The sequence below is a fragment of the Ovis canadensis genome, chromosome 20 (genome assembly GCF_042477335.2).
Source record: "Ovis canadensis isolate MfBH-ARS-UI-01 breed Bighorn chromosome 20, ARS-UI_OviCan_v2, whole genome shotgun sequence".
Taxonomy (NCBI): domain Eukaryota; kingdom Metazoa; phylum Chordata; class Mammalia; order Artiodactyla; family Bovidae; genus Ovis; species Ovis canadensis.
In genome coordinates this window covers 65,852,617-65,865,727 of record NC_091264.1, presented here as the reverse complement: position 1 = coordinate 65,865,727, position 13,111 = coordinate 65,852,617, and the positions used below count along the sequence as shown (strand labels likewise).

Genomic DNA, 13,111 nt, shown 5'->3' with positions numbered 1-13,111 from the left:
ACCCTCATCAGACCCTTGAAATAAGAGCGAGTGAGCCTCACCATTCATACGGTCATCTTCAGGAACAGACCCATGACTCTCTTGGGGACGAGGGTCACCTGGTGACCCAAGCTGTGCCGACACTGCGTGGGGGTGGGGTGGAGGGCGGGGCCCAGGCCGCTGCTGAGGGCGGGTAATTCTGCCCCTGAGTAGGTGCGGGGCGTCTGCCCGGTGTGGCATCTGCTGAGCCTACGCTTTCCTCCTCTCCACGCACACGTGCACACGCGCACCCGTGCACACACGAACCCCTTTGCCAAGAACGGCTCTTCCGACGCAAGGTCAGATATCCCAGTCTACCTCTGTACGACACAGCCGAAAATCCGACCTTGCAGTGTCTCTGATCTCCATGCTGGGACTTCCCTGTGGATGAAAACTTGAGGAGTAACCCAACCCATCCTAGAAGCTTCATCTGTCAACATGATGACGTAAACAGGACCTGCAGTTTATAGGGTGTGGGGACCATGGCCTCTCCTGGGGTGTCACCCCCAACCAATCAAGACCTGGCCAAGGAAACCTGGCTATGGTGACCTTCAGCATCTCTGCCCGGTATGGCCTGGCTAGCGACCCGGTTCAGAGACCAGCGACTCTCAGAGACTCAACCCTGGCAAGGAATCAACTCCTCTCCTGAACATGAAGAAGAGATGCTGCAATGAGCCAGTTCCCCTTAAACAGTCTCAGGGCGCCCACACAGCATCCCCTCCCAGATCTGTGTGAATGAGCGCAGGGTGGAAACGCCTGCAGCAGCCTGCACGCGGGGCGAGGAGCCCGGAGAGAGCGGGCAGCTCCCCCAGGGTGGCCGCTGGGCTCCCGTCCCGCTGGAGGCCTCCGCTCTGCTGGGTCTCCGTCACCTGGGAGCACAGCCCTCGTGCTTTCATGAACTCAAGGTGCAGCTCCGGCGCGCGCACGGGGAGCCAGGCCTGAGAACAGGCTGTGCTGAGGGCATCTACACAGCTAAGAAGATGAAAGTATTTTACAGTTTGAACTGTCAGCTGACCTCATCCCAAAAGAAACGCATGTTTACAGAACCTGGGTGATGGATATATGTGGCCATTCCTAGTAAAATCCATTCAACAATTCTGCATCTTTAACAATGTTTCCAATAAAATAATGAAAAAAGGTGTAACTGCACACGACCTGTTTGCTCTAAAGTACAACATAGTTAAATACAGAATTCATAGTCTCCACTTCAAGTTGAAATACCTCTTACCCACTCAACTAACGTTTAATCATCTTGATCTCAGAGACGAGACTATGAAACAGAAGTTAACGGATCTGAATCAGCAACAGGAAATGGCTTTGTATTAATTGTCGGGAAAACGTTTACAAGACAAAGAGATTCCCATCATGGATGTACAGCACGTGAAGGCGACTGCTATTACGTCCTTTTCAAAGATCAGTGATTGATGCACGAACCTTGCTGAGACTGAGGCAGAGCCCACTAACCCAGTCGAGATCACCACACCCAGTCTGGCAAACGCTCTCTGCTCCTCTTCTCTGAAACCCGTCCACAGATAAAAGTATAAGCTGCTTAACCTAGAGACTCATCGATATATTTATGCACAAATGAGAGGGATTCTACAATTAAAGCATGTGTGAGGAGATGCTATTATGACTTGTTTGATCTCTGCTGGCTGAGGCTTCTCAACTCTAAGACTGATTAGAGTGCCAGGATCTAGATATGAGTTAATCAAATGAGGCTTCTGTTTTTTCATTTTTAGGCTTGCTGATTTTAATTTTGGCCACACCTACTTTGACTCATAAGTCTGTGAAGTAGCCTCATTTTAAAATGGAATTGCAAAGGATGGTCCTATTTCTTAAAATGGGGATGAAAGTGATGAATTTTTATTTAGTGATGACACTTTTTTGGAAATCATGAAATGTCAATCTCTTTCAGAACCTGTAAATGAGAAAATCATTTTTAGAGCAGCACTATGTGTTACTGTCAGAGCCCAAGGAACCCAAAACACGCAAAGCCCACCTGTGTCGGGGCACAGACTAGGCCGTGGACACCCAGGGATGACTGGCCCTGAGCGTGCATCCCTGGAATCCAAAAGCATCACACTGTCCCGAGGAGCCAGGCCCTCCTGCTCTCACACCTTCTCTCCTGAGCAGTTTAGCACCTGGGGTTGCTGGACTGACACATCTCATCAAGGAATCTTAAACATGACATCATTTGGGAAGACCTTTGAAGTCTTTGAGCCTAGATGTTTCTGAAATACTTCCCTGTTACACAAACACAGACAGGGGTCCTTTGCGCCAAGATCTGCGTGACCCCCAGAGCCGAGGTACGCTTGGCATTTTGGGCTGAAACGACCCCATGGTCCCCACACAGACCCACTGAGCTCCCAGAGGGGTTTTCATTACTTCTGTATTTACCAAATGGTCTCATGCATTTTTGTTGGATTTTTCTGGCGTGTTTTCCAAATGCCATTTATTTTTTCCCCTGACTGAAAAAGTTTATATGTACTTGTTTCAATACATGGAAAACACAGCAGTCTAGAGAAGAAAATAAACGTAACCAGAAATAAGCATCACTAACATTTTGATACACTGCTTACTGCACTATCAAGATCTATTTCGGAGTCCAACACACACTCCTGTTGCATCCCAGTGCAAAAACGTAGAGTGGAACGAAATTTGATCGATCTGGTTCCAAAACTGCAGAACAAGACTTTGGATAAAGATGGATACCTTCACAGCCTTCTAAGTAGCTGTAGGTATTTGCAGAGAGCTAGAGGGTTATATGCCAAAATGACAGTATTGAAAAAAATTATTATTTTTACAAAACTTGCCTCGTAGTCTTAAGAAGGTGAGGCCATATATGTAGACGAAACAAAATTTCAGGTTCTTTTATATCACCTTTCGCCCACTGTCTCATAGTTTTTCAAAGTGTGGACGTCTGTACTTTTTTAATGCAATGTTCTTAAAATATATCCAAGGGCCACCATCACAAAAAGCTTCACTGTGTTTACAGCTTGGAAGAACACATGCAAACGACCTAAATGTTTCACTGCTGAGCAAAGCATTGAATCGGAATTTTGGGGCCATAATACAAATCACAATTTAGGCGTTCAAACACGCAACATTTCAGTCACACACAAAAGCGGTAACATAGCGGAGCTGACCTCTGTGTTGGCAAGTGAACTCTTGTTTGCTTTCTTTTCGAAATGGTCAAGTTTCTTTTTGAACCACATCAATGAACAAGGAAGCCAGATCCGGTTCCCCAGAGGCATCGCTGGGGGCAGAAACAGTCCTGCGCACAGGAAATCAGTGAGCACCTAAACAGGCACCACGGGCTCCGGGGCAAACACCCCGTCACCAACACGCTCCTTCACGTCTCGCCACGGAAACTCCAGACATCAGCAAGCATGCTCATCCCGGTGAGGCAAAAGGCAACAAACTGTTCACAGGAAAACCACGCTATTTACGTGTACATTAAATAACGTACGTAACCCAAACCGGACCTTAACGTGCATGTTAATCCCGAGACTGACGCCTGGATCCCCTCTGACAACACCCGCTGCTCCGCAGCAGCATCCCTGCTCAAGTCTCTCTCGCGTTCCTTCTTTAGTGGGCAGAATTCACGGGTGGGAGTCACGGGCTGCCCAGGGCTGGGGGTAAGCAGGGTCTGAAGCAGCAGACACCAGGCTCTCTGAGGACAGCACTCAGGAGCCAGCGGGCGTGGCCACACCAGTGAAGGGCGTGCTCACGCCAGTGAAGGGCGCGCTCGCAGACACCGGCAGTGACACCAGGGCCAGCGGTGTTCCTGGGAGGCCTGGACGCTAGTCCTGCTCGCCAGCAGGTCCTCTCGCACGCCGCCACCTGCGTCCTGGGTGGGGTGAGGGAGGAGGCACGCGGAAGACACTCCAGAAAGGAAACAACACCATGTGCTTTCTGTCCACCATCCAGCCCACTGGCCAGCATCCTTGTTTTCAATAATTAAAACAACGCCCGTGAGGGACTCCCCCTTCCAGACTGTGCAGAACGGCCTCACGCACCGCTGACCATGGGCCAGCAGGGGACACAGTGTGAGCTGAGACACAGCTGCATGAGCACGGCTGACGCGCTGCCCCCTCCAGGCAGCCCTCCCAGGAGGCCTGGCACTCGGACATGCAGACGCAGATACTTAGAAACCAGAATGCATCGGTTCCTACCTCCACATAGTCCTTGGCGTGGCCCCAGTCTCGTTTGGCATCCAGATTCCCCAAACTGAAACATTCCAGTTGTCCAAGGTGAATCTTAGCTACTGAGCGGCTAATTTTTCGAGTAACAAAATTAGCTCCTAAAAGAGACAAAAGATGTATTATCAGTCTAGTGATTTTGACATTTAACAGTTTGGTGAACCAAACACAATCCGAGCCTCTGGGCATTTCTTTCATCCCCTCCCCCCTCTAAAACAATAACAAAAGTAAACAACAGAAACCACTGGCCGTCACTTAGGCAAGATCAGGAGCCCCACTCGAGCGTCACGCCGGCTCCGCAGCTGCGGTGAACACTGTGGCGCCGTCTTGGCAGGCCCCATGTGCTGCTGCAACACGTGAGCAGACCCCAGGCCAGAGAACAGCTCTCGGAAGGCCAGTCTTTACACAAGAGTCAACAGGGTTGGACGAAGGGAAAGGCCAGAATCTGTAATAAGACCACCCTGACTTTTTAAGAACATAAACATCATGTATTCCTATTAATAAGACTATTTCGGGGTTCATGTGTAGAGAGAAAGGAGACTAATCTTCCTCCCAGGTGTGACCACAGGAAGCAAACAAGAAATGGCATGTGGCTGCTGGAAGAGGGGTGGTCCCTCCTTTATCTAAAGAAGGTGGAATCGATGCTTTTGAGCTGTGGTGCTGGAGAAGACCCTTGAGAGTCCCTTGGACAGAAAGGAGATCAAACCAGTCCATCCTAAAGGAAATCAACCCTGAATATTCATTGGAAGGACTGATGATGAAGCTGAAGCTCCAATACTTAAGCCACCTGATGGAAAGAGTCAGCTCATCGGAAAAAGACCCTGATGGTGGGAAAGACTGAGGGCAGGAGAAGGGGGCGACAGAGGAGGCAGCAGTTGGATGGCGTCACTGACTCGATGGCCGTGAACTTGGGCAAACTCCGGCAGACAGGGAAGGACAGGGAGGCCTGGCGAGCTGCAGTCCCTGGGGCCACAGAGTCAGACACGAGTCAGTGAATGAACACCAGCAATGGTGGCTACCAGGGCCAAGTCTGAAGCTGCAAGACTCTCTGTACTTAGTACAATGTCAACGTCTAAATTCACCCAAGTGTTATCTGCAGGACAGCATTTCTGAATTCTCTATAAATATTTTGAAATGATCAGATGAAACGTATCCTACCCGAAAGGAATGAAACAGTTTTAATGTTCTCTGGTCTTTAATGAAAGCCTCTATCCACTATTAAAAGATCACAAAGAAGGAGAAAATTAAAAGGCACTTCTGAGGCAGCTTTATCTATGTCCCCGCATCTAAGTAAGGTTATCACAAAGCTACCAAAATCTCAAGGTAATTAACAGGCACGTGAGCTGGTCAATGGTGGCGTCACACAGATTAGACAGATGGCCATCATAACTTATCACATTTCAGTAACTTCAGCTTTGTTCCTCTGCAGAAGAAACAGGGAGGTGAGTGTTGCGACAAAAGCGTGGCCTTCTAGACAGACTGAGACAGAGAGAAGGGGGATTCTTATACGTAGGTTTTCTCAACTTTGGCAAGAAGAGCCCAGCACAAGTTCAGAAGCACAGCAGCCTCGCTGCGCAACCTTGGCGGGCTCATTTACGCCAGGCCCGACCGCGAGTGACGGTGAGGGGCTGAAGCTTCAGTCTCGTGGGTGGTAACAGTGGACTTTAGGAGGTGCAGCTGCAGCTCCACAGGGCACTGCGTAGTGGACACAAGAGCTCCTTCGGAACGGAGCCTCTGCATATGACGCGTTTAACAGGCACAGTCCTGTTCAATCTGCTCTCAATTGGCAACTTCTAATTTACTACTGATTTAAAGTGACAATTAAACTTAGGCTTGGTGTCTATCTTCGTATTTTGGTGTCAGGACTCTGCCATCATCCTGCAGCTCCGTGGATAAATTTGTGATGTCAACTCACCTATGTTACATGAGTTAGTACTTCCTTCTTTGAGGCCCAATGGACATGGACACACTGCGTCTCTGTATCTGTTAATAGCACACGGACATTGGGCTGTTCCCACCTCTCGGCTGTTGTGAAGAGTGCTTCAGCGAACGTGGGTGCACCCTTTTCTGTGTGGGGATCAAGTGTTCATTTCCCCTGGAATCACTGCAGATGGTGACCGCAGCCATGAAATTAAAAGAGGCTTACTCTTTGGGAAGGAAAGTTATGACCAACCTAGATAGCACATTCAAAAGCAGAGACATTACTTTGCCAACAAAGGTCTGTCTAGTCAAGGCTATGGGTTTTCCAGTGGTCATGTATGGACGTGAGAGTTGGACTGTGAAGAAAGCTGAGTGCCAAAGAATTGATGCTTTTGAACTGTGGTGTTGGAGAAGACTCTTGAGAGTCCCTTGGACTGCAAGGAGATCCAACCAGTCCATCCTAAAGGAGATCAGCCCTGAATACTCATTGGAAGGACTGATGCTGAGGCTGAAGCTCCAATCCTTTGGCCAGCTGATGGAAAGAACTGACTCACTGGAAAAGACCCTGATGCTGGGAAAGACTGAGCGTAGGAGGAGAAGGGGACGACCGAGGATGAGATGGCTGGATGGCATCACCAACTCGATGGATATGAGTTTGAGTGAACTCCAGGAGTTGGTGATGGACAGGGAGGCCTGGCGTGCTATGATTCATGGGGTTGCAAAGAGTCGGATACGACTGAGCGACTGAACTGAACTGAACTGAGGGCAGCTCCATGGAGCTTCCCTGGTGGCTCAGCACTAAAGAATCTGCCTGCAATGCATGAGAGGCAGGTTCACTCCCTGGGTTGGGAAGATCTCCTAGAGAAGGAAATGGCAATCCAGTACTCTTGCCTGGGAAATCCCACGGACAGAGTGAGCCTGCTGGGCTACACTCCATGGGGCTGTAAAGAGTCAGACACAACGTAGCGCTTGAGCGCAGGGCAGCTCCGCAGCGAACCCACCGATCGGCCGCCAGGTGCCTCCACAGCCGTTCGCCAGCTGCGTGCTCACAGCAGCGACTGGGTCTCACTCCTCCACGTCCTCCCCAACAACTGCACGGTTTCGTCTTTCTAATGACAGTCGTCCTCGTGGGCACTTAAGTGTTATCTCCTTGCGGTTCTGACTTGCATTTCTGACAGCTAATGGCACTAAGCACCCACATTTCCATGTACTTATCAGCCACTGGTGTATCTTCTTTGGAGATATGTCTAATCAGGGTTTTTGTCCAACTTTTAAAGGACAATGTCACTGGTCTTTTTAATCTTGAGTTGTAAGAGTTCTTTATATATTATGGGTCCAAATCCTTCATCAGACATGATTTACAAACATTTCCTCTCATTGTATAAGTCGTATTTTAATTTCCTTGATGGCATCTATTCACACACAATTATTTTTTTCATTTTTGTGAAGTTCAATTTGTCTATTTTTTTTTTTTTTTGACTGTATGAGCTTTTGGTGTTACATCCAAAAGGGCGTTGCCTACCCAAGGAGAGTCTTGAAGATTTTCTCCTGGATGTTTTACGCCTTTCGTTGATTTGGTTCTTAAATGTAGGTATCTGACCTGGTTCCAGTTCATCTATGTATGGTGAGGAGAAAAGGGCCCTGCTTCAGCCCCCTGCGTGTGGCTATAGGGCTGCTCTGGTACAGCGTATGTGCAGGCTGATGTTTCAGAAATTCCAGGTGAATGTGATTAAGGAATTCACAATGTGTCACCTGTTATCACAATTACTACATTGCAAAGTTAATGGGACCTGTAATTAAGCCTCAGTGAGAAGCCCAGATTTCTTAGTCTGTTCATGACTAAGCCCTTTAATTCTCTGATTTGGGAAGTCTGAGAATGAGAACAAATCTAAATAAACAGCCAGAGGCAGGCGGGTGGACTCACACACCAAGAGCACATCTCTCATATTGTACGCTGTAGGTTACTTTTTCAAGGTAAATTCATTAGCCACGGAAAAACATAATACACACAAAAATGTAAACTAGTAAGAAGGAAACCAATCAAAATGGGTTTTAGTCCAAATATTAGCTGAGATTGAGATCAGGAGCGTTTCTAGCATTGACGGAATGAAAAGTTCAGAACTTTTATTTTGGCAAATAGCAGACAAAAAACAGCATCAAAACCCCATTTCACCCCATTAAAAAACACCAAACTATGCTGGATAAAATATGACAATTCACTGAATTTCAAAGCTTAGTCTGCACACACCGCCTGGGTTACAGGTGGGCCCCGAGGGGTCAGGCTGGGATTGGGTGGGACACTACCTGAGGCCCTGGAAAGAGCTTCAGCTCTGATCTCCAACTGGAGGCAAAGGGTGAGGCTTCCAGAGAGGCCCCGGGAGCCAGGCCACACGGCCTGGGAGTCACTCTTAATTCCGTCACTTTTATCAGTCATACCCGACTCTGTGCAACACTATGGACCACAGCTGGCCAGGCTCCTCTGTCCCTGGGAGTCTCCAGGCAAGAACACTGGTGTGGTACCATTTCCTCTTCCAGGGCATCTTCCCGACCCAGGGACTGAACCAGTGTCTCCCGCACTGCAGGCACATTCTTCACTGCTGAGCCACTGGTGAGGGTAATCATGCATCTTTCACGAGCAAAAGTGCCAACAGAGTCCCCAGCTGCAACCGGCTGGAGGTGATAAAGTCAGTTTCCTCTCAGCTTTAACTCCGCTAGTTTGCTCGATTGCTTCGAATAGCTCCCAGGGTCTCTTTTCAGAGAAGACAGGTCTGTTTATAATTTTGGACTAGAAAGGCTGGGCATATTCCCATCTGTACCAATTTTCCTTCTCATCCTACCTTCTCGAATCTTTCTTCTGGCATACTTTCCTTTCTTCTTAAAATGCACTCTTTAGAATTTCCTTTAAAGTGGAGAACTGTCTGGCTTGATTCTGAGAGTCCTCACGACCCCAAGTTGAAGGTTGCTCCTCTCAGCAGCAGGGCACTAACACACAGCCTCCGGCTCTGGTTTGTCCTGGATGAGGGTGTGGCAGCGTGAGCGCCCTTCCCCTTTCTCCTCTGGGGAGACTAACGAAGCCCTCTCCCTCTTCAGCCCCTGGAGTCCAGGCGTCCAGACGCAGCTTCTGCTCGGCGCATGCAGAGCCGTCCCGTGTCTGTGCGACCCATGGGCCTCCGCATGCACGGCCCCCTCTTGACTCTATTTTCTTCTTTCTGTTCCCTTCTGGGAAAGAACGCTAGACCTTCCCAGGTCACCTTGCAACCTCTTCACCTCTTTTAAAATAATTTCCCTCCTCCTGCCCTTCCCTGCAATATGCAGCTGACTTCCGTAGAGCCGTGTCATTCTGCTCAGTGTCTGGTATTTAAGCCAAGCGTTTAATTCTGTTTACATAATCTTTTATATCTAAAGTTCTCTCTGCTGCGTTTGCAGATCTACCTGGGTATTTTTCATATTCTGATTTTGTTTCTTCCTTTTTTTATGAATTTTCATTTTATGATGTTTCAATTTACGGCTTTTCACTTACACACACCCTGGAGTTCTATATTCTCATTTAACAGTCCTCATACTTAGAATTCGCCAGTGACTGATCTCGTCTCCTCTGCAGACTCTGACTTGCTTGCTTCCTGGCTCGCTTGGTGGCACCCCCAGTTCTCAGTGAGCGAAGATCTGCTGGAAGCCGGGGAACACGTCTGACAAGCACAGTCGCCTCCAGGGAGGGTCTGCTTGCTTCTGGTCGAGGGCGCACAGAGGCACTGCCCTGCCACCTCCCCTCACCTTCCCCAGCCCCAGGGGCACAGGATTCCGTCCCCACTGCCATGGGAAGGCCCAGACTGAGGCCCCCCAGAGGTTGGGTGGTGAGAGGCCTCCTGGGTCACCACATCCCCATGGATGGGCGGAACCAGCGGGCAGTTTGCTGTCCCTCACGGCCCCCCGCCTGCCAGCAGGCAGGGCTGCCGGAAAGACCAGACAGACCTGAAGGGAGAAAGCTGCTGTTCTGCACACCTGGGCAAACGCGAGCAACTACACCATGCTGGACACACACAGCTTCACTTTACACATTCAGAAAATTTTGATTTTACTGTTTTATTCTGTATGGAGTATGTCTGTACATTGACTACATGTACATAAAAAATATGTAAAAACCTGAAATGGGTCTATCTTGCTCACGCTATTTTTCTGGCTCAAATACACTTATCTGTAATGATTTTTTCACGCACAAGCAAACTCATGAAATTCAAGAGGACTCTGTTTTTCTGGGCCTTCCCCTCCTGCCAGGCCTCACCTCCCGTGAGGCCGGATAACCAGGACCCACTGAGAAGCTGGGGAGCAGGACACGCAGACTCGGAGGGGAGCCCGAGCCAGATCCCAAATCCCTGGCCTGTGCCCATGCTTGACCCTCGCGTACGTGTGTGTGGGCTTCCAAGCCCTTGTTCTATTAAACTTTCTAATCTCATCTCACAAAGCACCCACATAACACCCCCGAGTCAAACACCTTCAAGACAAAACTTGAAGGAAAAGGAGAACTGACGAAATTTGCAAAGCGCACACCTTGGATTGCCAGCATTGAACTGTAAGACATGAAGACAGCACACTCAGCAAAGATTAAAGAACTAGATCATCTGTTGAAATACATTCTCTCCCACAGTGCATCACGCCAACAAACCTTTTTAAAATGCCCCAGTGGACAGCACAGGGAGGCTGAGCAGCTCTAAGGGAAGAGCGCCGGGGGCACCCTCGCTCACGGGACAAAGTCACCTCTTCTCTGGCCGAGCACTTGCCGAGGGCCCTGCAGCTCTGAGTGTGGGGGACTGGAGCGGGCCGCCTGCCCGTGCCTGGGGCCGTGTGAGCGCACACACACAAACCCGTGTGAGCCGCCCCTGTCGGCACCAGGCAACAGGAGAAGCAACCACGGTGCCTCCAATAAAATTCCACCCTGCTGCCCGGCACTGCATCCAAACGCTCTTGATTGAGAGGCTTTTTGGAATTAGATAAAGCACAGAGGCAGCTTGGATGACGTCCTTCAGCAAACAGAAATCGCTCCAATGTTCCTTGAACCCCTGGCGACCTCTGCCGAGCCCACGTCCCACCCCGCAGGGATCCCGGCCGCCCCACCGGGCAGGGCCCGGGCCGGGCGCAGTGCAGACGGGGTGGAGAAAGAGGAGACGCGGGAAGGTCACGGCCAGCGGCGCAGACCGCGGAGATCAGAGGGCCCCGTACCTCCTGTGCCGTGAGCCCGGCCAAGAGCAACAGCATAGGACTGCGGGGACCCGGCGGACAAGAGGCCCATTCACGGCATGAGCCACCACCTCCAGGCAGCTAGTCATAAACGGGGGCTGAAGAGAGAGGCGCAGGCTGCTCTGCTGTTTGTTCCAGCGCTCGCTGCCCTTCCCGGGGAGCCAGCTCCTCACGTGCCTGCGTGCTCACCCTCCTGCCCTGGGCTGTCCTGGGCACTCAACCCTCGGGGCGGCTGCCCCGGACACACAGTGTTCTCAGGAGGAAGCCCGCCTGCGAGCCACACAGGGACTTGCACGCCGTCCTTTGAAACCCGCTCTTTGTACTGAAATGATTTGTTAACATTAAAAGACGACTCCTCTCCTATAGACCTGGGTCACGTCCTGGCTGCACCCAGGACGGGGCACGTGGTGCGTCAGGAAGGCGGTGCCTCTCCCTGGCCAGGCTCGCTCACAACCGCGGAGGCTCAGGTCCTTCATCTTCCGTCTCGGCTCAGAGCCGTCCTGACCGCTGAGAAGCAGAGCACGGCCACTTCATGGAAATTTCACGTTCAAGGTAACTTTAAAAAGCCAGCATCTGCTTATAGGCATTCTGGTGCAGAGACTGCAAAGTGAGAAAACCTCCCAAAGGCTTTGCTTCAAGCCCTTCATCTGATGGGCAACAGAAACAAGACAAAGGTCCACACGTGGAGGCCACGCGTGCCCTTGCAGGGTCATCTCCCTCCATGCTTGGGATCCAGTTCCTGTACAGAACAGCGAGCAAACGCGGGCCCCAGCAAGCAGCACAGTGGAAGTGACATCTCTGCACTGCAGGCTGGGCACAAGCCGCGGGGCAGGTGCCGTCCACTCCCACGGGCACAGCCCCACCACTGCTCAGCGCCCATTCCAGGAACCAAGTTCACGTTCACGACCATCGAGCTTCATTAACCGGCAGTATGTGCCTGCATCGTTCGCTAGAGGGGCACTTTGGGTCACTTTTTCACAGATGGTGCACTATTAACAGCTCATGACTGTGCCGAGCCCAGAAGCTTGTTGTTCAGTCACTAAGTTACACCTGATCCTGTGACCCTATGGACAGCAGCCCGCCAGGCTCCTCTGTCCTTCACTATCTCCCAAAGTTTGCTCAGATTCAAGTCCATTGAGTCGGTGGGCCCAGCAGAGTAGATGATACTTGTTATTAAGGATATTTTCAGTCACTGCCTGATTTTCTTTCTTACAAGAAGACGCCGTGTCTGCAGGCTTAGGAAACACTTCAGCTGCATCGTCCACCAGGCCCTCCTGTGAGCACCATCCCAAGGCCGTGCGCGTGGCCTCACATCCACGCTGAGGTTCGCAACTACGTTTAGCCCATCTTCCTCCAACAGAAACCTCACATCTCCTCTGAGGATTGCCTCCCTCTCCTTTACGAGGTTTGCTTCTTTTGCACAAATCCATTGTTAGGGTTTTAAGAGGGACCTGGGGCCAGGCTGAGACGTTTCCTGTGGACTTTACCGCAGCCTCCTCAACATCTTGTGGGCACAGGAGCTTCCCCTTTCCCACTGGTAAGATGATGTTGAACACCCACCTTCCTCACGGCCAGGAAGTGCTCTCTGCGGTCGGACTGTGGTCGCAGTTCCTCGATTGCGGCCGCTATGGGCTACTTATCCTTCCGCACATCCTCTTTGGTGCCTTTTCAGACACCCCGAACTTACTAGACATTCAGCAAGTGTTACTGCAATGATACGCCTATTCTGGCCGGAGAAG

At 50.5% G+C, this 13,111-nt stretch overlaps 1 protein-coding gene across 2 annotated transcripts in view; it reads right to left on the bottom strand.

Moving 5' to 3' along the window:
* Positions 1–13,111, bottom strand: part of GMDS (GDP-mannose 4,6-dehydratase) — a 419,586-nt gene that overhangs the window by 212,518 nt on the left and 193,957 nt on the right. For both annotated transcript variants that reach the window (XM_069563990.1, XM_069563989.1), the window contains exon 7: positions 4,194–4,321. In XM_069563990.1, the coding sequence (XP_069420091.1) occupies positions 4,194–4,321 (128 nt within the window). The remainder of the gene's footprint in view (positions 1–4,193; positions 4,322–13,111) is intronic.